Raw genomic sequence first — 21,307 nt, forward strand, 5'->3', positions numbered from 1 at the left:
CTATGGCCAGACTGGCCATGAGAATAACTAAATGGACTTTGAAATCTCAATGGCTCCAAACCACTCAACCTCTTTCATCCCAGATTCATGTAACCCACCAGCTACGTCTATCGCTTCTCTGGTGGACAAACAAAGCCAACTTGCTGACAGGTCTACCCTTCCAGCAACCAATTCCACAAGTGACCTTAACCACAGACGCATCCAACTTGGGTTGGGGAGCTCGTGTGAATAATCTTCAAACTCAAGTACTTGGACACAGCTCGAAGTAACATTTCAGATCAACTTCCTAGAGCTTCGAGCTATACGTTATGCTCTATATGCGTTCAAGGACTGCCTTTCACACAAGACTGTTCTCATACAAACGGACAACACAGTTGCAATGTGGCACTTAAACAAGCATGGCGGCACAGGCTTTTATCTTCTCTGCCAAGAAGCTGCGCAGATCTGGGCCGGGGCCCTTGCACACTCCATGTATCTACGGGCCACTTATCTAGCAGGCATACAGAATGTAGTAGCAGATTGCCTCGTCGACAGTTCCATTCTCATGAATGTTCTCTGGATCCTGTGATAACGAGGAGAATCTTCCAGCGTTGGGGTCAACCAACAATTGACCTCTTTGCATCCGAACTGAATCACAAAGTGGACAAATTCTGCTCCCTGCACAAGCAGCAAAACACATTAGCCATGAACACCTTCGCTTGCCCCTGGAACACAGGCCTCCTATACACGTATCCCATGATACCGCTGATAGCCAAAACTCTTGTGAAGCTACAACAGGACGAAGGGTCAATGATACTCATAGCCCCGTATTGGCCTCGACAAGTATGGTTTCCCATGCTTCTCGACCTCTCGATCAGAGAACCCATTTGCCTGGGCACAGCACCCACTCTCATAACTCAGAACCAAGGCATGTTACACCATCCGAACCTTCAGACTCTATCCCTCACAGCCTTGATGTTGAAAGCTTGATCTGCAACCGCTCAACCTTTCAACTGATGCCTCTCAAGTGCTTGTAGCTTCATGTAAGCCTTCCACACGAAAATCTTATTGTTCTAAGTAGAATAGATTTACCATATGGTGCACGCAAAAAGGTATCGACCCTTTTTCCTGCCCCACTCCATCTCTTTTAGACTATCTCTGGCACCTTTCAGACTCTGGTCTCCAGACTTCCTCGGTGAGGGTACACCTGAGTGCCATCTCAGCTTACCATAAGGGAGTAGGGGATGCTCTGGTAACAGCGCAACCCCTTGTGAGTCGGTTTATGAGGGGCCTACTACAACTTAAGCCCCCTCTATGGCCACCAGTCACTGAATGGGACCTAAATGTAATGCTTACAAGGCTCATGCGCTCTCCATTTGAGCCTTTGCACTCCTGCAATGTTAAATTTCTTACATGGAAAGTTCTCTTCCTAGTAGCCATTACATCTGCTTGAAGGGTTAGTGAGTTATAAGCACTTGTCACATACTTACCCTATACAAGGTTCCTACATGACAGAGTGGTCCTCCTTACTCACCCTAAATTCCTTCCAAAGGTAGTAACCGACTTTCACTTGAATCAGTCTATAGTCTTGTCCACCTTTTTCCCAAGGCCTCACTCTCACCAGGGTGAGAGGGTTTTATTTATTTATTTATTTAAGGTTTTTTTTATCTACCGACATTCGTAGGAACATCATGCCGGTTTACATAGAACAGTATTAATAGGAAAGAGAAATTACATGAAACAGGGACTTTGATAACAAGTGAGTTGAGGGAACTCAAGAGAGAAAATAAGTGCATAAGGATAAAAATGTAACTAAAAAAAAAAAAGATAACAATGTAACTCTACAAAGTAGCAATAATATCACAAAAAAGGATGACAATTTAATTCAAGAGATATAGTAACGAACAATATATCACTTTGAGCGCAAAAAAGAAAAAAAAACTGTGATGTTACGGGACACTTAAAGTAGGCATTGAGTATAATATTGAGAATGAAAACAGATTAAGGGTAAGCTTGTTTGAACAGCTTGTTTTACACACCTTGGACTGTAAACATGCACTTGCATTTTACCTAGACCGCACTGCAGTCCATAGGAAATCCACCCAACTCTGTTTGTTTCTTTTGACCAAAAACAAACTAGGAGTTGCAGTGGGCAAACAAACTTTCTCCAACTGGCTAGCAGACTGTATCGAATTCTACTATGACAAATTAGGCCTTCCTCTCCAGGGACAAGTGAAGGTGCACTCAGTAAGAGCTATGGCAACCTCAGTAGCACACTATTGTTCAGTACCAATTGCTGAGATCTGTAAAACTGTAACATGGAGCTCTCTCCACACATTTGCAGCACATTACTGCCTGGACAAGGAAGGACGTCAAGACTCTGCCTTTGGCCAATCCGTCTTGAAGAACTTATTTCCAGTGTGATCCCAACTCCTTCCACATCCATCTGCTGTGATTTTCAGGCTGCCTCATTTTTCCCAGCAGTGCACCAGTTGTTGTGCCTGTTGCACAAGTTGTAGGCTGTTGGTCCAAATAAATATGTCAGCCTGTAGCTTGCTAATCACCCACATGTGAGGACTACCATCCTGCTTGCCCTGGGAGAAAGAGTTGCTTAACTTTAACAGGTGTTCTCCCAGGACAGCAGGATGTAGTCCTCATGAAACCTACCTGCCACCCCGCAGAGTTGGGTCCGAAATAGTTTTATTTTATTTTTTGCTCGTACCTTTTGCTACAAATGAGACTGAAGGGAGACCCCTGTGGCTACAGGGATAATGGCATGCTGGGCATGCTCAGTGTGCCAGTCAAACGTTCTAGAAACTTTGACAGAAAAGTTTTCCTTGATAGGGCTCTGTGTGCTGACGTCACTCATGTGTGAGACCTATATCCTGCTGTCCTGGGAGAATACCTGTTAAAGGTAAGCAACTCTGCTTTCTGTATAAGCTAAGAACAGTTATTTTTTAATAAGCACTGTAAATTTCGTGCACTGAATGCTCAGTGATTTCTCTTTGTACTGCCATAGGTGATGTAGTCAACATAGGCCAGTCTAGCACCAATGTGTGTGTGTGTGTATAGCCCTGCTGCGATTTAAGCAGCATATAAATACAATTTGATAGGATCCTAATATTGTGGGATCTCTAATTTCTGTAAAATGATAATCTTAATAGGACCAGAGAGAGATAATAATAGATCTCTATCTATATCTAGGGATGTGTGTGTGTGTGTGTATTTATGTATGTGTATATATATATAATGTAGAGTTATTTTAATTTAGTTTAGTGGCTATAACAAGTCTACATCCTCTTCCAAAATGTTCATCTTGTGTTGCCTTATAGCCCAGAAGTAAAGTACATTAAACCAGGGTTTGTTTCATGTATCCACACATCCTGCCCCACAACTGCCAAGAGGAAAATATATTCCAGAATTCCTGTTGGTTCTCTCTGCTGGGTAGTGCATTTCAGAGCAAAAACCCAACTGTGAGAACCAAAGAGTTGCCAAAAGAACTCCTGGACACATTCGTGGAAAGGCACAAACTTGGGGATGGGTATAAAAGAATTGCAAAGTTCTTGAATATCTCTTGAAGCACAGTTTAGACAATTATTAAGAAGTGTGCAAGGTGATGTCACCACTAAGATCCTGCATAGATCAGGCCATCTCTCCAAAGGGAATGACTGAGCAAGGAGACGGATTAGAGAGACAACCAAAAGTCCAATGGCAACTTTGAAAGAGCCACAGGCTTCCATGCCCAAGACTGGTGAAAGTGTGCATGTGACGATATTCTAAGCACTCCACAGATCTGGCCTGTATGGTAGGCAGCACAAGAGAGAAAATCTTTTTAGAATCTGCCCCCACCCTCTGGAACTCCCTGCCACTGGACATCAGGCTTGTGCCTGACCTCACCTCCAGGAAAACACTAAAGAGATGGCTGTTTGTAGAAGGATTTGGCCCATAGCTGAAACTATCCTGACAGTTCCCCTCCTCTTAAACTGCATGGCTTGCAACACTGGCTCTACTGTATTGCTGCCCTATTTGTTTTTCCTGTTCTTGCCTCATTGTGTTAGGCCAGCACCCCTCTGCTAAAATTCAAAATCTACCTCAACCTTTCCAACTGCGCTGTGCATGCAGCCTTAAACTCCTTCCTCCCCCATTATTCTCTATAAATTACATCCTTAGTTCCTACTACCTCACCTATCCTGCTTGAAGTATAGTTTGGTTTGATGCTATTTATTGATGTACTTTATGCCTGTTGCTACATGCTTGCTGTCCCTTTGCGGTAGTACTTTATGATCATTGTAACCGTGTCATCTTGATTGCTACCATGAGTTTTTCACGGATGTATACTACTGTCTATTTTTGACCTTTCCATTCTGTAATGCACTCTGACTTCAACTGTTGGAAGAGCATGAAACAAATTATCAAGAGAGCCTCCCTTGAATCTCATTTTGAAGTGTGCAAAGGAACACTCAGATACTGTAGCCATGTGGCAGACATTGTGGTATGAAGGTCCTAAATGCAAAGTGATACATTTTGGCTCAAACTCAGCACAGCATATTACCTAGAGAATACCATCCCTACTGTGAAGCATGGTGGCGGCGGCAACATGTTATGAGGATTTTTCTCATTAGTAGGGACTGGGGCACTTGAAAGGATAGAAGAGACAATCTATGGAGGAAAGTCCTTGGGTAAAACCTGCTGCTAAAACTGGGAAGAAGTTCACCTTTAAGCATGACCATGGGACTGAAAGCACGCAGTCAGAACCACATTGAAGTGGCTAAGGAAGAAAAGGGTAAATGTCCTGGCATGACCTCAGTCCAATTGAGAATCTGTGGCCTGACTTGAAAATTACTGTCCATCAGCGCTCCCCAAGGAACTTGACAAAGCTTGAATGGTTTTGTAAGGAAGAATTGTCAAATATTGACAAAGCTGGTGGAGATCAGTCCCAAAAGTCTCATAAGCTGCAAGTGCTGCCAAAGATGTTTCTACCAAATATTCTCTCAGGGAATAGCCTCTGCTATAATTGACATCAGTAGCATGGATTCCACTTAATTTTTGGGTACTTGCCAGGTTCTTATGGCCTGGATTGACCACTGTTGGAAACAGGATGCTGGGCTTGATGGACCCTTGGTCTGACCCAGTATGGCAATTTCTTATGTTTTTATGACTAATCTAATTGTGGATTTCAGTTTTGTTTTTTGGATACATATATACTTTGTTTCCTAATAAAATGTTTTAGTCTTGAAAGCTGTGGAGGATGGTGTATTCATGAGTAGAAAATCCTCATTTAAATGCATGGAAGTCTGAGTTTGACAACAAAATGTGAAAAATGTTCAAAAGGGTGTAGACTTCTGATAGCTACTGCATGTGTGTGTGTGTGTGTAATCTTCTTGTAATCATAATTTTGTAGAAATTGTGAATCCCAAAGTATTGGGCCCCTTCCATAATATCTAGTGATACAATGGATTAGTGGACTGTGGAGGGGATCGGCAGAAAGTGGGGAATTTGGAGGTTTGCTGGGGATGGGGGGGGGGGGGGGGAGTGCTGTAATTTCCTGCTACTGGATGTTTGGCCTGCAATTTAGGAATATGTATGTATATCTGTGTGCTTGTATGCACACACAGAGCAAGAGATAATGCAACAAATCCTGTGGCAAAACCACAATTCTTTGATAGAAATTAAAGGAGAAAATGTATTAACGACAGTGCAATGCCAAAACCATATAATCTGCAATGCTATCTTTTTGTATTCTATCTAATAATTAACTCTGACAAACACTGTTTAAGAACCTCAGTTTAAACAATGCGGGTAGAAAAGGGAACATAGCATTAGTCTGTAACCTCCATGGTAATCCTATTTTTTTTCTGTGTAGGAGGATCATTGGATAGGACCTGAAGTTGTGCATAGTGTTGATATAATTGTTTTAAAGGACTTGCTTTCTGACTTGCTAGGATAGGCTCCTTTATAATATCAAAACAAACATTGAAATCTTGTGCTTTTGAAACTTATGAGGATGGTGATCTTCTTAAACTTAAGTCATTTAAACTGGGAGGCTTCTTTGTAAGAAGATAATTTATAAATTGATAAGCTTAGCAGGAAAGTGCCCAGGGCTGGGAAACTAGTACTGTATTTGGTGCCACTTCAAATCGTTTCATGATGGCGTCTTTGTTTCACAGGATCCTTTGGACAGTTCAGGGGCCCACAGCCAGGCTATGGAGGCGCATACCCTGGAGCCCCTAACTATGGAAGTCAGCCTAGCCCTGCTAGTCAACAACCACCAGCTCCTCCTCCTCCTCCTGCACAGAAACGCCTTGACCCTGATTCCATCCCTAGCCCTGTAAGTAGCTGCCTGGCCCTAGCAACAACTTGATCTTTCTCACTTGAAATGAGTTTTGAAAGAAACGGGCTGATAATTAAACTGAATAAGGTATCTTACTTGGTTTAATTTTTCAGTTTAATTATTCAGGTATCAATTAATATTACAATTCATTCTTACTATACATTTTAGATGAACGAGTTTTAAAATTAATTAAAAGCAAAAAATTCAGATTTGGTATGTTATATAACATAGGGGATTTTTTTTTACCTAGTGTACGCATTTAATTCTTTAAGTTGTATTTCTTGCTTCTCCAGTTCATTAAATTTTATACAGTGAGGAACACCTCCCATCTAGCAATACTGTATAGCATGTTTGAGAATGATGTAGGTTATGTGATTATGTATCAGTATGTTAATATAATTTTATGAATCTCCGTGACTGAATGCATTTTCTGAAATAGCGCTGGATTCTGGCTGTCCTGCACTCATACTCATAACATAAAATATTCCATGCTGGGTCAGCCCAAACACTCATTGAGCCTAGCATCTTACCTTCTGACAGTGGCCAATCCAGGTCACAAGTATCCGTCAGATCCAAAATCCTTGTTGCTCACTTGCAGAGATAAGCAGTGGCTTTCCCGAGTCTACCTGGCTAATAGTGGTTTATGAACTTTTCTTCCAGGAATTTCTCTAGATTCCTTTTAAACCTAGCTGTGCTGGATACCTGTTCTACTCCAGTCATCTCGCCAGCTGCTCGACACTGTAGCGTTTATACATTTAGTGATGCTTTTAGGCCTTTCAAATGATCTGTACTCCCAGCTTTGAGAACTAGGTGCCTCCATTTCCTAAATATAAATGCTTCCCCATGGATCTCCTAAATGTGTAGTGCCTACTTTTACGGTGACTAAATTTAGGCACCTTAAAAGTGGGTGGGGCAAGGTTCAGAGACAGGGGAATGATGTTATGCACTTAGAGCTGGTTTCTGGTGCTAGGCACCTAATTTAGGAAAGGAAATAATTGTCCTAAATTTAGAAGTCTTGGTTTAGGCTCCAAAAGTTAGTAAAGTGCCTATTTTCAGCCCAAATCATAGGTGCCTAAGATTAGTTGAAAATAGGCATCTAATCTAGGCACCTAAGTTGAGGTGGTCACTCTCGTGCCCTATGGCTCTGTTAATGTGTCCCAGACTCACATTTGGTCTGAAATTGCTCCTCCAGTCCAATCCACTTGCCTTGCTTGATTTTCAGAAATCCTTCCTTTGGTAGTGTCCCATGTGATCAGTTTCTTCATGCTATACAATTTTGTACAATTCAGAGTTGTGATCCCAGTCTTTTTCTGGAACTAGGGTGTTGTAGTTTTTACTCAGGTGAGCTATGCCTTACTGTATACATGTCCCACCCAACCACCAGATAGCACAAAAGTGGAGAGAGTTTCCTGTGTGATCTGCATTTCTGTCTTTGGTTTTTTGGGGGGTTTTTTGTTTGTTTTTTTTACTTTTTCTGGGTTTGATGTAAACCATTTGGTGCATTGTCATTATCTTGTGCTATTATCGACCTCTTGCCTAAGCTTACGTTCACCTCTTTTTAGCTATTCATATGGCAAGTCTTAGTCTGCATATAGTCGCTGAAGTAACTCTGCAAAAGAGGGGAGAGGTGCTAGATGGGTAAAAGATGAACTGAAATGGAAGGTACCAAGGAAGCAGGAAAAAAGTAGCTTCCAAAAATAAGCCAAAAAAAAAAGGGAAAATCACATTTTTCTCTGCTCCTCACAATTTTTGCCTGGCAATCAAGTTTTAAAACATTTCCACCCACTGCTAGTGACTAGCGGATATGTGAAAGATGCATATCAGCTGCAGTAAGATTCAGCCAATGGAGCTGAAATGCTGGTAGGGTATATATTGCCAAACTAATGTGCTGTTCTTCTGAAACTGAAGGACAAACTTTAGTAATTTTTCTCCCCTCCTCTCCTGAAGTGTGCCCATGCCTCTGTTCTGGAACTGTGTGCGGTCTCAGTTGGGGGTTGGGGCTGCCTTCATAGTGCTGCCATCTCCTGCAAATAAAGCTTGAACAGTTCCTGGTAGGTTTGTGGTAGAATTCTTGAGCGTTGCTTAAAGTGGCTATAGAAAGTACACCTTTGAACATTTTTCACATTTTGTTGTCCATGCATCAGACTTGCATGCATTTAAATAAGAATTTTTTTCCAGCAATCAATATACTCTACAGTTTTCAGAGCTAAGATTAAAAATGTCATGGAGTATGGCATTTATCATGTAAATATAGTTCCATATTTACCATTGCAGAATGTGCTAATCGAATACTATCAGAAACAGCAAGAGTAATACTGTTAATATCAGCCTCTAGTTTTGTGGTGAAGCAGTAAGTATTGCTGCTTGTATAAGAAATTTTAATGACAAATAACAAAGAAAAATCATCAGAAGTATGGACTGGCAAGAGGCAATCTGTAGGATACTTCAGTCTGTTTGGATGTCTTGTATACAGTTGTGCTCATAAGTTTACACACTCCTGGCAGACTTTGTAAGATGTGTAACATTTTAAGAAAACATGAGTGATCAGACAAAACACATCTGTTATTTTTAATGTTTCAGATTGTGCTATTCTGTGAAGCATAATAGATTCATCATTAAACCATAACAATAAGAGGAATAATAAAATGCTCCTGCTCAAAGTTTGCATACCCTTAGTTCTTAATATCATGTATTGGCTCCTTGCATCAATGATGGCTTGCAGTCTTTGCAGATAGTTGTGAATGAGGCCCTTTATTTTCTCATGTGGTAAAGCTGCTCATTCCTCTTGGCAAAGAGCCTCCAGGTCCTGTAAATTCTTTGGTTGTCTGGCATGATCCGCATGTTTGAGTTCCCCCTAAAGTGGCTCAATGATGAGGTCAGGAGACTGTGATGGCCACTCAAGAGCCTTCACTTTCTTCTTCTGCAGCCACCGAAGTCCTTATGTTTTGGATCTTTGTCATGTTGGAAAGTCCAAGTGCAATCCATTCACAGCTTCCTGACTAATGAGTGCAAATTCCCTGTACGTACCCGGATCGGTCCAAACTCCCTGGGTTTTACTGCCCCCCAGCAGATGGAGACAGAGCAGTTATCAAAACAAACTCCGGCTATATATAGGATGGTGCCACCTACAGTCCGGCAATATTCCTGTCTCCAGCAGATGGTGGAGGTGCAAAGTTGGTTTCTTCTGCTTAGTTAGTTTAAGGGATTTTTTTGTCTTTTGTTTCTGACTTATTTCAGCTTTATTTAAAAAAAATAATAATAATAATAAGATAAGGAGCTTGTGGCAGCACAGTGATCGGTAGCCTCCCAGGGGGTCGTTAGGTTCTGAGAGAACCATCCCCCACTGGTCTGAGGCAGCTGCTTCACAGCTGCCTCAGACCAGTGGGGGATGGTTCGAGGGCCCTACTTATCTATTTAGCAGCTTGGATGCGACACTGGGGAGCCCGGTTCACGCCACCCGATGGGATCAGCACTTGGACCACTGCCAGGCAAGTTTTTGAACTTCAAAACTTTTCTTTTTTTTTTTTTTTTGTTTTTCCTTGGTCATGCGGCTCTCCCTCTCTCAGAGCAGCATTATTTGATTATTTGCAGATTTAATTTAATTTCATTCAGTTTAATTTAATTTAGTTTCTCTTCGTTTTTTCTCTCACGATGCTGCGTTCTTCATTTTGTCGCTCGTGTGGGTCAGCCCGTGCGCATCTCTCCCGGGAGGGCCTTTGCTCAGATTGCATCCGGGGGGGGATGTGTTCGGGAGCCGTAAACAATGTAGAAAATGTCTGCCTGAGTCCCGGTGGGGACAGCTGCTGCAATTCAGGCTGAGACTGATCCGATCCCACTCAGCTCAGCGCGGGAACGGAAGCCATTTTAAAATCGTTTAGAGATGCGATTCCTGCAGCGCTGGGGGAAGGGTGTTTTACCACCTCCCCTTTCTCCTCAGCAGGTTTTTTTCAAGGCACAGGAAACCTTTACTACCTGATTCCCCTGCAACGGAGGTTAGCCCGAGGGGGTTTCTGACTCCTCCTCTTCTTCCTCTTTCTCCTCACAATTTGTATTGTTGCTCCATAAGGCTTACAAGGAGAGAAAGCTAGGAAAGCATCAATCTGGTAAAAAATGTGCTTCTCTGGGGTCTAAGCCCACTGCTATGAAGTGGTCCAGGTCAAGGGGGGCTACGGAGCCCTCTCGGCCTAAGCGTCTCCGTTGGACAGGGCTCCCTCAGCCTGATACGGACACTTCTGGACAGGATACTGATCCGGAGGACCCTGATCTTCAGCCCAAGCCTCCACAAGGAGTGGATGCGGACCCTGATTTACAGTCCCTTGGCACTTTGAGAGGTGCGCAGGTTAAAAAGGGGATGACCCTAAAGTGATTCGCCTCTTTAGGAAGGAAGAGTTGGGTCCTCTTATTCCTTCTATTTTGGCTGAGCTGGGCATTGAAGGTCCCCCAGAGGAATTCAAATTGGGAGCTATGGATCTGGTATTGCTGGATCTGAGAGGCCCTGCTTCTTTTCCCTTTCATTTCTCGGCTATGAACTTGCTTTTCCAGGAATGGGATACCCCGGACCTGGGCTTGAAAGTGAGTAAAGCCATGGATAAGCTATATCCTCTGCCAGAGGATGCTTTAGAGCTGCTGTGAGTGCCCAAGGTAGATGCGGTAGTGTCTGCAGTTACCAAAAAGACCACGGTTCCTGTTACTGGGGCTACAGCACTCAAGGACCTGCAAGACAGGAAGTAGGATATTTGAAGTTTCAGCACTGGGAGTGCGAGCGGCTATATGCAGCAATTTTGCCTTGCGAGCGGGACTCCGCTGGGTTCAGCAGTTACAAGCCAATGTCTGTGGAGGAGGCGGCCCATGCAGGATGTCTGGAAGCTTCTGTGGCCTACAGTGCAGATGCACTACATGACTTATTGCGGACATTGGCCAGATCCATGGTTTCGGAAGTCTCTGCTCATAGACTCCTGGTTGAGAAACTGGTCAGCAGACGTCTCCTCCAAGTCACAGATGGGGTCTTTGCCTTTCAAGGGCAAATTACTTTTGGTAAGGACCTGGAAGATATGATCCATTCTCTGGGAGAGAATAAGGTTCATAGGTTACCGGAGGTTAGACCAAAGTCCAGAGGCTCCTTTTCGTTCCAGGCTAGATTCCAAGGAAATCGAAGATTTCGCCCATCTAGAGCGCCCACGGCCTCTTTTCAGCAAGCTCCTAACAGGCATCAGACCTAGTCCCAGTCCTTTCGGGGCTGCCGATTCAGCAGGCCTGGTAACTCCCAATCTGCTTCTGGAGCTAATCATCACAATGAAGGGGCGCCGGTCCATTCCTCGGTGCCGGAGATAGGGGCAGACTGTTCTTGTTTTTCGAGGAATGGACCAAAGTAACGACAGACCAGTGGGTCCTTACCGTGATAAGAGAAGGCTACAGTTTAGATTTTGCACGGCGTCCTCGGGACCGATTTCTCATCTCTCCCTGCAGTTATGAAACCAAGTGAAGAGTGATGCAGGACACTTTATGGTGTTTTCTGCAACTAGGGGCCATCATCTCAGTGCCTCCAGAGGCAAGAATGAAAGGTCATTACTCCATTTACTTCATAGTGCCAAAAAAAGAGGGATCCTTTCGGCCCATTCTGGATCTGAAAAGAGTAAACAGATGTCTCCGGGTCCCACGGTTTCGCATGGAGACGCTCCGGTCAGTCATTGCCTCGGTGCGCAAGGGAGAGTTTCTAGCATCCTTATGCCTCACGGAAGCGTATCTTCATATAGGCACTCGTTCAGACCACCAGAGCTTTCTTCGGTTTTTGGTACTGGGTCAGCATTTTCAGTTTCGGGCTTTGCCCTTCAGTCTGGCCACAGAGAGGGTTTGCTGGTGCATCCTTACTTGAACGATTGGCTGATTCGTGCGAAATCGAAAGCGCTTGCCCAGGAGGCAATTCAGAGAGTACTTCAGCTCCTGCAGTCGCTGGGCTGGGTGGTCAATCTCACCAAGAGCCAACTGGACCCCACTCAGTCGTTGGAATATTTGGGTGCTCTATTCGACACTTAGCAGGGCAGAGTATTTCTTACCACAGAACGCATCTCCAAACTGCAAGTCCAAGTAAGAGGTTTAATGCTCAAGCACCCACCCAGAGTCGGAGATTATTTACAGGTTCTCGGGTCGATGACTTCAACATTAGAACTGGTACCCTGGGCCTTTGCTCATTTGAGGCCTTTACAGTCCGCCTTGCTTTCCTGATGGAACCCAGTCTCCGAGCTTTTTCATCTACCTTTGTCGCTTACGGAGGCAGCGCGATCCAGTCTTGATTGGTGGTTGGTGACGGACAATTTAACCCAAGGAGTACCCCTGGAAGTGCCCAACTGGACAGTGGTCACCACGGATGCCAGTCTCTCTGGTTGGGGGGCAATATGCCAAGGGAAATCGGTGCAAGGACTTTGGTCTCCCGTTGAATTGCTCTGGTCGATCAATCGGCTGGAAACCAGGGCAGTATGGTTGGAGTTGCAAGCATTCCATCCTCTCCTCCATGGCAAGTCGGTCAGAATTCTCTCAGACGATTTATTTATTTAAAAGTTTTTCTATACCGTCATTAAGTTATTTACCATCATAACGGTTTACAATAGGGCACAAATAGATAAAATAGTAAGAAAAAACTTTACAATGAAGGTGCCATTAATAATCGGTAACAATTGAATCGCTAGAACTATTTGAATTCTGACGTAAGATGTCTATTGGTACCTGTCTCGTGGGTGGGTACCTACGGTTTTAATTTTTAAAACCTTAACAGTGAGGACCACGGGTGGCGTACATCAATCACCAAGGAGGAACCAGAAGTCAACCAGTGGTGATGGAAACTCACCAATTGATCAGCTGGGCAGAGCAAAACATAGAAACATAGAAACATAGAAATGACGGCAGAAGAAGACCAAACGGCCCATCCAGTCTGCCCAGCAAGCTTCACACATTTTTTCTCTCATACTTATCTGTTTCTTTTAGCTCTTGGTTCTATTTCCCTTCCTCCCCCACCATTAATGTAGAGAGCAGTGATGGAGCTGCATCCAAGTGAAATATCTAGCTTGATTAGTTAGGGGGTAGTAGGGGTAGTAACCGCCGCAATAAGCAAGCTACACCCATGCTTATTTGTTTTAACCCAGACTATGTTATACAGCCCTTATTGGTTGTTTTTCTTCTCCCCTGCCGTTGAAGCAGAGAGCTATGCTGGATATGCATCTAAAGTGAAGTATCAGGCACATTTGGTTTGGGGTAGTAACCGCCGTAACAAGCCAGCTACTCCCGGCTTTGTGAGTGCAAATCCTTTTTTCCACATTTCCTCTTGCTGTTGAAGCTTAGAGTGATGTTGGAGTCACAGTAACCAGGTGTATGTTTATTGAATAAGGGTATTGTGTCCAGGCAGTAGCCATCATTCTGGCGAGTCACCCACTCTTCATTGGCGGCCTCTTGACTTTATGGATCCACAGTGTTTATCCCACGCCCCTTTGAAGTCCTTCACAGTTCTGGTCTTCACCACTTCCTCCGGAAGGGCATTCCAGGCATCCACCACCCTCTCCGTGAAGAAATACTTCCTGACATTGGTTCTGAATCTTCCTCCCTGGAGCTTCAAATCGTGACCCCTGGTTCTGCTAATTTTTTTCTTATGGTAAAGGTTTGTCGTTGCCTTTGGATCATTAAAACCTTTCAAGTATCTGAAAGTCTGTATCATATCTCCTCTGCTCCTCCTTTCCTCCAGGGTGTACATATTTAGATTCTTCAATCTCTCCTCGTACGTCATCCGATGAAGATCCTCCACCTTCCTGATCGCCCTTCTCTGTACCATTTCCATCTTGTCTTTGTCTTTTTGTAGATACGGTCTCCAGAACTGAACACAGTACTCCAGGTGAGGCCTCACCAAGGACCTGTACAAGGGAATAATCACTTCCCTTTTCTTACTTGATATTCCTCTCTCTATGCAGCCCAGCATTCTTCTGGCTTTTGCTATCGCCTTGTCGCATTGTTTCGCAGACTTCATATCATTAGACACTATCACCCCAAGGTCCCTCTCCTGCTCCGTGCACATCAGCCTTTCCCCCCCCATCGAATACAGTTCATTCGGATTTCCACTCCCCATATGCATGACTTTGCACTTCTTGGCATTGAATCTCAGCTGCCATATCTTCGACCACTCTTCCAGTTTCCTTAGATCCCGTCTCATTCTCTCCACTCCTTCCAGCGTGTCCACTCTGTTGCAGATCTTAGTGTCATCCGCAAAAAGACAAACCTTACCTTCTATCCCGTCCGCAATGTCGCTCACAAAGATATTGAACAGGACCGGTCCCAACACCGATCCTTGCGGTACACCACTTAAAACCGCTCTCTCTTCAGAGAAGGTTCCATTTACCATCACACATTGTCTTCTGTCCGTCAACCAATTTGCAATCCAGGTCACCACCTCGGCACTCACTCCCAAGCTTTTTTATTGACCAGTCTCCTGTGCGGAACCGTATCAAAAGCTTTGCTGAAATCCAAGTATATGATATCGAGTGCTCTTCCTCGATCCAATTCCTTGGTTACCCAGTCAAAAAAGTCAATCAGATTTGTTTGACAGGATCTTCCCCTGGTGAATCCATGTTGCCTCTGGTCCATCAATTCTCCAGACTGTAGATAGTTCACTATTCTCTCTTTCAGCAGTGACTCCATTACTTTTCCCACCGCTGAAGTGAGGCTAACCGGTCTGTAGTTGCCAGCCTCCTCCCTGTTCCCGCTCTTGTGAAGCGGGACCACCACCGCTCTTCTCCAATCACTCGGCATCACTCCCGTTTCAAGGGATCTATTGAACAGGTCACACAGCGGACCCGCCAGAACATCTCTGAGCTCCCTCAATATCCTTGGATGAATCCCATCAGGCCCCATGGCTTTGTCCACTTTCAGGTTCTTTAGCTCTTCCCACACATTTTCTACTGTAAAAGGATTTTCATCTATTCCATTTCCTTCCAGTTTCTTAGTAAGCATAGCAGCGTCTCACATCGCCAGCATGGACAATGTGCAGGCAGACTTTCTCAGCCATCACCGCCTAGATCCCAGGGAATGGGCACTAGCGGAGACCGCATTTCATCTCATATGCGAGGCATGGGGCACTCCCAGCATGGACCTAATGGCAACTTTTTGGAATTGCAAAGCACCGCAGTTCTATGCTCGTCACAGAGAGTCGAGAGCAGAAGGGGTAGATGTCCTAGTGCTGCCCTGGCCCACCAAGGTTCTGCTGTATGTCTTCCCGCCTTGGCCATTGATCAGCAAAGTGCTCAGGTGGATAGAGATCCATCCAACGGAGGTCATCCTGGTAGCTCCGGAATGGCCAAGACGTCCCTGGTTTGTGGACTTTCTCAATTTCATGGTGGAGGGGCCCCTGCAGTTTCCAGTTCTCCCAGACCTGCTGCATCAAGGGCCCGTTTGGAAGAAGTCGATCGCTTCTGTCTAGTAGTATGGCTTTTGAAAGGCAAAGGTTAAGTCGCAAGGGCTGTTCTCCGGCCGTAGTAGCTACGCTTCTCCGATCACATAAGACGTCTACCAGTCTCACATATGTTAGAGTATGGAAGGTTTTTGAGACTTGGTGTCTGGACCGAGAGGTCATGCCTACCAGGGCCTCGGTGTCGGATATTCTGTGTTTTCTACAATCCGGTCTTTCCAAGGGTTTATCATGTAGTTCCCTCAGAGTGCAGATGGCGGCGCTTGGTTGTTTGCATGGCTCCGTCCAGGGCATAGTGTTAGCGGCACATCCGGATGTAGTTTGTTTCCTTAAGGGAGCAAAGCACTTGCGTCCTCCAATTTGGCATCCTTTTCCGTCCTGGAGTCTGAATTTAGTTCTCACTGCTGTTTGGTCGGTGCTTTTTGAACTTTTGAAGAGAGAGACTCTAAAAGATCTTACCTTGAAGGTGACTTTTCTGGTGGCCATTAAATCGGCTCATAGGGTGTCGGAACTCCAGGCGCTTTCCTGTAGGGAACCCTTTTTGCGGATTTCGGATTCAGGCGTTTCTTTAAGGACTGTCCTGTCTTGCCTGCCGAAAGTGGTTTCCTCCTTTCATGTCAGCCAATTGGTGGAGCTGCCGGCCTTCACGGAGTTAGACCTTTCGGAACCTTTGGCTGGCGACTTGCGGAAGCTCGACGTTTGCAGAGCTTTGCTTTGTTACCTAGAGTTACCAATGAGTTTCGTGTGACGGACCATCTTTTTGTGCTGTGGAGCAGTCCTAAACGAGGACGGCAGGCGTCCAAAGCTACTTTAGCTCATTGGCTAAAGGAGGCTATTTGCTTCTCCTATCTCCTTCGTGATAGATCCCTTCCTACGGGTCTGTGTGCCCACTCTACTCATTCGCAAGCGGCGTCTTGGGCAGAGTGTCAGATGGTTTCACCACAGGAGATTTGCAGGGCGGCTACATGGAAATCCCTGCATACTTTTGCGAGACATTACAGACTGGATGCCCAGGCTCCAGTTTCAGGAGGATTTGGAGAGGGAGTGCTTCGAGCGGGCCTCTCCAGATCCCATCCCAGGTAAGAAAGCTCTGGTACATCCCAGGAGTCTGGACTGATCCGGGTACGTACAGGGAAAGGAAAATTAGTTTCTTACCTGATAATTTTCGTTCCTGTAGTACCACGGATCAGTCCAGAATCCCGCCTGTCAGAGACATGGAAGGAGGAGAATCCGCTCGATTCTTATGTATTTTGTTTTCAGATTGGCAGAGATTTGAATTCTTTGTTCTCAAGTGATTCTCAAGGTTCAAGTCCAGGTCCCAGGAGGGTTCAGTGGACCGGTTTGTTGCTTTTATTGTATATAGTTATGATGGTTTTGAAAGTTCCATTCTGCTTTGACATTGAGTTATACTGCCAGGCTGTAAGTGGCACCATCCTATATATAGGTGGAGTTTGTTTTGATAACTGCTCTGTCTCCATCTGCTAGAGGGGGGGGGGCGGCGGCAAAACCCAGGAGTCTGGACTGATCCGTGGTACTACAAGGACAAAAATGATCAGGTAAGAAACTAATTTTCCTTTCTTTTCCAATATTTTCTGATAAGATGCATTCATCCTGCCATCAATTTTGACTAAATTCCTTGTGTCACTATAGCTCACACACCCCAAAACAGCAGAGATCCACCTCCATGCTTCATGATAGGGATGGTGCGCTTCTCTTCATAGCGTTTATGATTGACAATAAAGTTCAATTTAGGTCTGATCACGCCAAATTATTTTGTTCCAGAAGTTTTGAAACTTCTCTAGGTGCTGTTTGGCATATTGTAAGCCAGCATTGGTGCAGAAATGGCTTTTTTTTTTTTCTGGTAACTCTACTATGCAGCCCATTTTTGTTCAATTATCACCTGATTGTGCATGCTGAAACTCCCACGCCACTTTGTTTGAGAAGCCTGTATTTCTGTAGAAGTTGCTTGTGGGTTTTTCTTTGCGTCCCGACAAATTGTCCTGGCAGTTGTCTCTGAAATCTTTCTTGGTCTACCTTGGTATTAACAGAACCCATAATTTTCCACTTCTTGATCAGAATTTGAACAGTACTGATTGGCATTTTCAAATCATTGAATATCTTTTTATATCCTTTTCCTTATTTTTAAAGTTGAATTACTTTTGCTCGGAGATCCTTTGACAGTTCTTTTGCTTTCCCCATGCATCAGTAACCACCAAAGTCTGTGCAGCCCTGGATGAAATGAGCTAAGAAACTCATTGACTATTTATAGATAGACACTTATCCACACCTGTGCCTTATTTGATTGTAATATCTACCCTTCATTGCCATCTCAACCTGTGTGTATCAACTTGAGTGAACATAATTGGGATTTAAGATTTCTCCTATGTCCGTCCCCTTTACGCTCCATTTGATTTGCTATCACATTTACACTTGTTTTCTCATATTTATACTTGTTCACTTGTTCTCATATTTATTCTCATATTTATACTTTATTAGACCCTATGTTTTAATATAACGCTTTAGCTGCTACTGTTATGTTGTTCTATATACTCTATTAGAAGCTTTGTTTTATTGTAACGCCTTAGCTGCGATTGTTTTGTTATATTGTAAACCGATATGATTTGTTAATTGTACAAGAATGTCGGTATATAAGAATTCTAAATAAATAAATATATTATCAGCCTAAACATTCAAGAGTGTATAAACTTTTGAACAGGACCATTTTAATATTTCCCTTATGGTTTGTAGATTGTGCTTTTCTGTGATGCATAATTGTTTTAATTTGAAACATATTAAAAATAGATGTATTTTGTCTGATCACTCATGTTTTCTTACAAATTCTGCCAGGAGTATGTAAACTTATAAGCACAACTGTATGCCTGAATTCTAAGCATATCAGCAGAAATTAGATGCTAAGTGCAAATCTACAATCTTCATTCGTTGTAAAAACGGGAAAGGATTTTGTTTGTACAAAACCAAAATGAAAAAGTTTCTGACAAGCAAAGATCCAAAGTTTCTTGAGAAAAGGAGCTGAAAATGGAGGTGAAGCTTTGAGGAAATATGATCAAATTGCATGTTATGATTATAGTTGGTTCTGTCTAACAGAACTTATTTTGCCCCCTTCTGTGCATATTGCAGGAATAAAATTTCTGTTCGGCATACACACACTATTCTACAGGCACACCAAAGAATCATTTGAAATTTAAAGTTTAATGTCATTGGAAAACACATATGATTTGAGTTAAAAAAAAAAATCAGCACACTTCGTTCAGCCGATCATATCACTGGATGAATCCTATCTGCCTGTTGTGTTCTCATGCAGAAGGATGTCAGCAGACTGTGCCCCTGCTCTAAAGTGGACCAGAATCCATCAGCATATTGAACATGTGAAAACTGATAAACCTAGTATAGAAACAGAGAATATGATAGCAGCTCAGGCCCATCTAGTCTGCCCAATTTACTTCCTGTTACAATGTCTGTGTCAAACCAGCCCTGAACTTGAATCAAAAACTGAAGCAAACCTTTATCTTTGTTTCTGAACCAGAACAGAACGTAAACCATTATATGAAAATCTCTAACTCTGAACTGAAACAGACCTGCAAAAAACTTCAAATTGCTGGTTCAGGATAGGGTTTCAATTAAAAAAAATAATAATAATAAAGAGGGGGGCTCCAAACTAGAATGAATTGGAATGAGCACATAAAATCAATGTGTGGGAAGATCTGCATTTTGCATTTGACAATACAGTAAGCATTTCAAATATATCTGTTTTGTTTTATGCATGCTTCATAGTACTTTTGTCTGACACCAGTTTTAACAGATTTACATCTTTTACTTTGCTCTTTCTTTACTTTGTAAATGATCTATATAATGTATACTGTATTCAAATTTTCTCATTGAGCTAGAACTGAGCTGGTTGGTTAATATGTGTCGAACTAGTTCCTGAATTTTTGAATTGTCCTGAATTGAAACCAAATCACCAAAACCTCAGCTGCAACTGACCCTGAATTGGAACCAAACCAAAAATGTAATGGTTTTGACTCCCTGGTCTTAGAGCCTAGTTTAGGGTTTCCCTTCACTTCTTCACAGCTAAGGATTCTTGTGCTTCTCCAATGTTTGCTTTAATTCTATTACTTTTTTTTGCCTCCAGGGCTTCACCTGGTAGTCTGTTCCATGCACCTACCACCGTTCTGTGAAAGAATGTTTTCTAGATAAGGCACCTATGAGTGTAAAATACATCACCTTTTGAAACACAGATGCCTGTTTGCGCAGTTTTCTGCCATGTATGAGCACTCTATCACTTCCTCACCAGCAAGCAAAGGAAGCCAATGGCATTCTATACTGATTAAATGCAAATCTCCCAAGTATGAGCAAACATTTTTGTAGTTTGCAGCTTAGTCAGAATCGTAGCTGCTGCCTGTGTTGGGGATATTTTTCCCCTATGAATTAATGTTTGTAAAAAGTACCAGATGTTGTTAGGACTGAAAACCAAAGTCTTCCGTTTTATCTATAGAGCAGATACAGCTTAGTCCGTGTCCGTGCAAGTTTCCCCACACAGTTTTGCCAGTGTGCAACAAATTTTCTCTGGAGGGCCCGTTTCTGAGGCCGAAAGACTGATTCTGTTTCCATGCGTCTGTGATCTTCAGCTTCTCTGAGGCTGTAAATAGGTGCTAAATTGCCATTCTTTTTTTAAACTATGTCCACTGGCATTTTACCACAACCAACAATTCATTTCACATGGAGAACATAAGAAACATGGCAATAACTTTCGCTGCCAGTGTGAGTTGGATTTGAATTGGTAATCTAATGACAAATTTTGTATGCCTTTGCTGGCTTTTTTGAGTTATCCAGTCCCCTTAGAAATGCTTCATTTTGTTAATACTTTCTTTTGAAATGATAATTATGGTAAATGCAACTGGTAAACACCCAATTCTAACAGTCATCTAGACAAATATACTGTTGGTTAATTGGTATTCACTGCTTCTAAATTAACTCTGAACTTAACTGCTTAGTCACAGCAGCTAAACTGTGGACTTTTAACAAATAAGCAGAGTACTATAGTCTGAAAGATTTTGAAGTTTCATGTCTGCTCGATCTCTTAGGTCATTAGCTTTTTCTAGATTCTTGTAGGTATTTCTTTGAACTGTTTTCTTGATGTCTTTGCATTTTCTGTCTATGTTCATATGTGGTTCCTTTTCAACCAGCCAGGCCAGTCCAGTCGGATTAGTTATGCCTTCCAGCTAGCAGATGGATTCAGACTAACAGGTTTGCTATCACCACCAGACTCCCATGCTGACCTCAGCCTGCCAATATTCTGTCTCCAGCAGATAGAGGGCAAGCATCCTTTGCTGTGAGCTGAGGTCTGGTGAAGAAGATTGAAATTTGGATGGAAGCTCCATGGTGTGACAGTCTTGTACTCCCTCCCTTGACTGAGCACAGCCAGTGGACCAAGGACATTCCAGTTATTGGAAAAGGTTTTCCCAGCTGTGGGCTGCTGGAATTACCCCTCTTCCCCCTTCCCTCCCCATGCTTGTTCTCTCCTCTTCTGCAGCTTC

General features: G+C 43.4%; 1 protein-coding gene across 1 annotated transcript in view; it reads left to right on the forward strand.

Moving 5' to 3' along the window:
* Positions 1-21,307, forward strand: part of SEC24C (SEC24 homolog C, COPII coat complex component) — a 241,340-nt gene that overhangs the window by 75,327 nt on the left and 144,706 nt on the right. Inside the window, 1 exon segment of the mRNA XM_029608970.1 lies at positions 6,147-6,307. Coding sequence (XP_029464830.1) covers positions 6,147-6,307 — 161 coding nt within the window.

The sequence above is a fragment of the Rhinatrema bivittatum genome, chromosome 7, assembly GCF_901001135.1.
Source record: "Rhinatrema bivittatum chromosome 7, aRhiBiv1.1, whole genome shotgun sequence".
NCBI lineage: Eukaryota > Metazoa > Chordata > Amphibia > Gymnophiona > Rhinatrematidae > Rhinatrema > Rhinatrema bivittatum.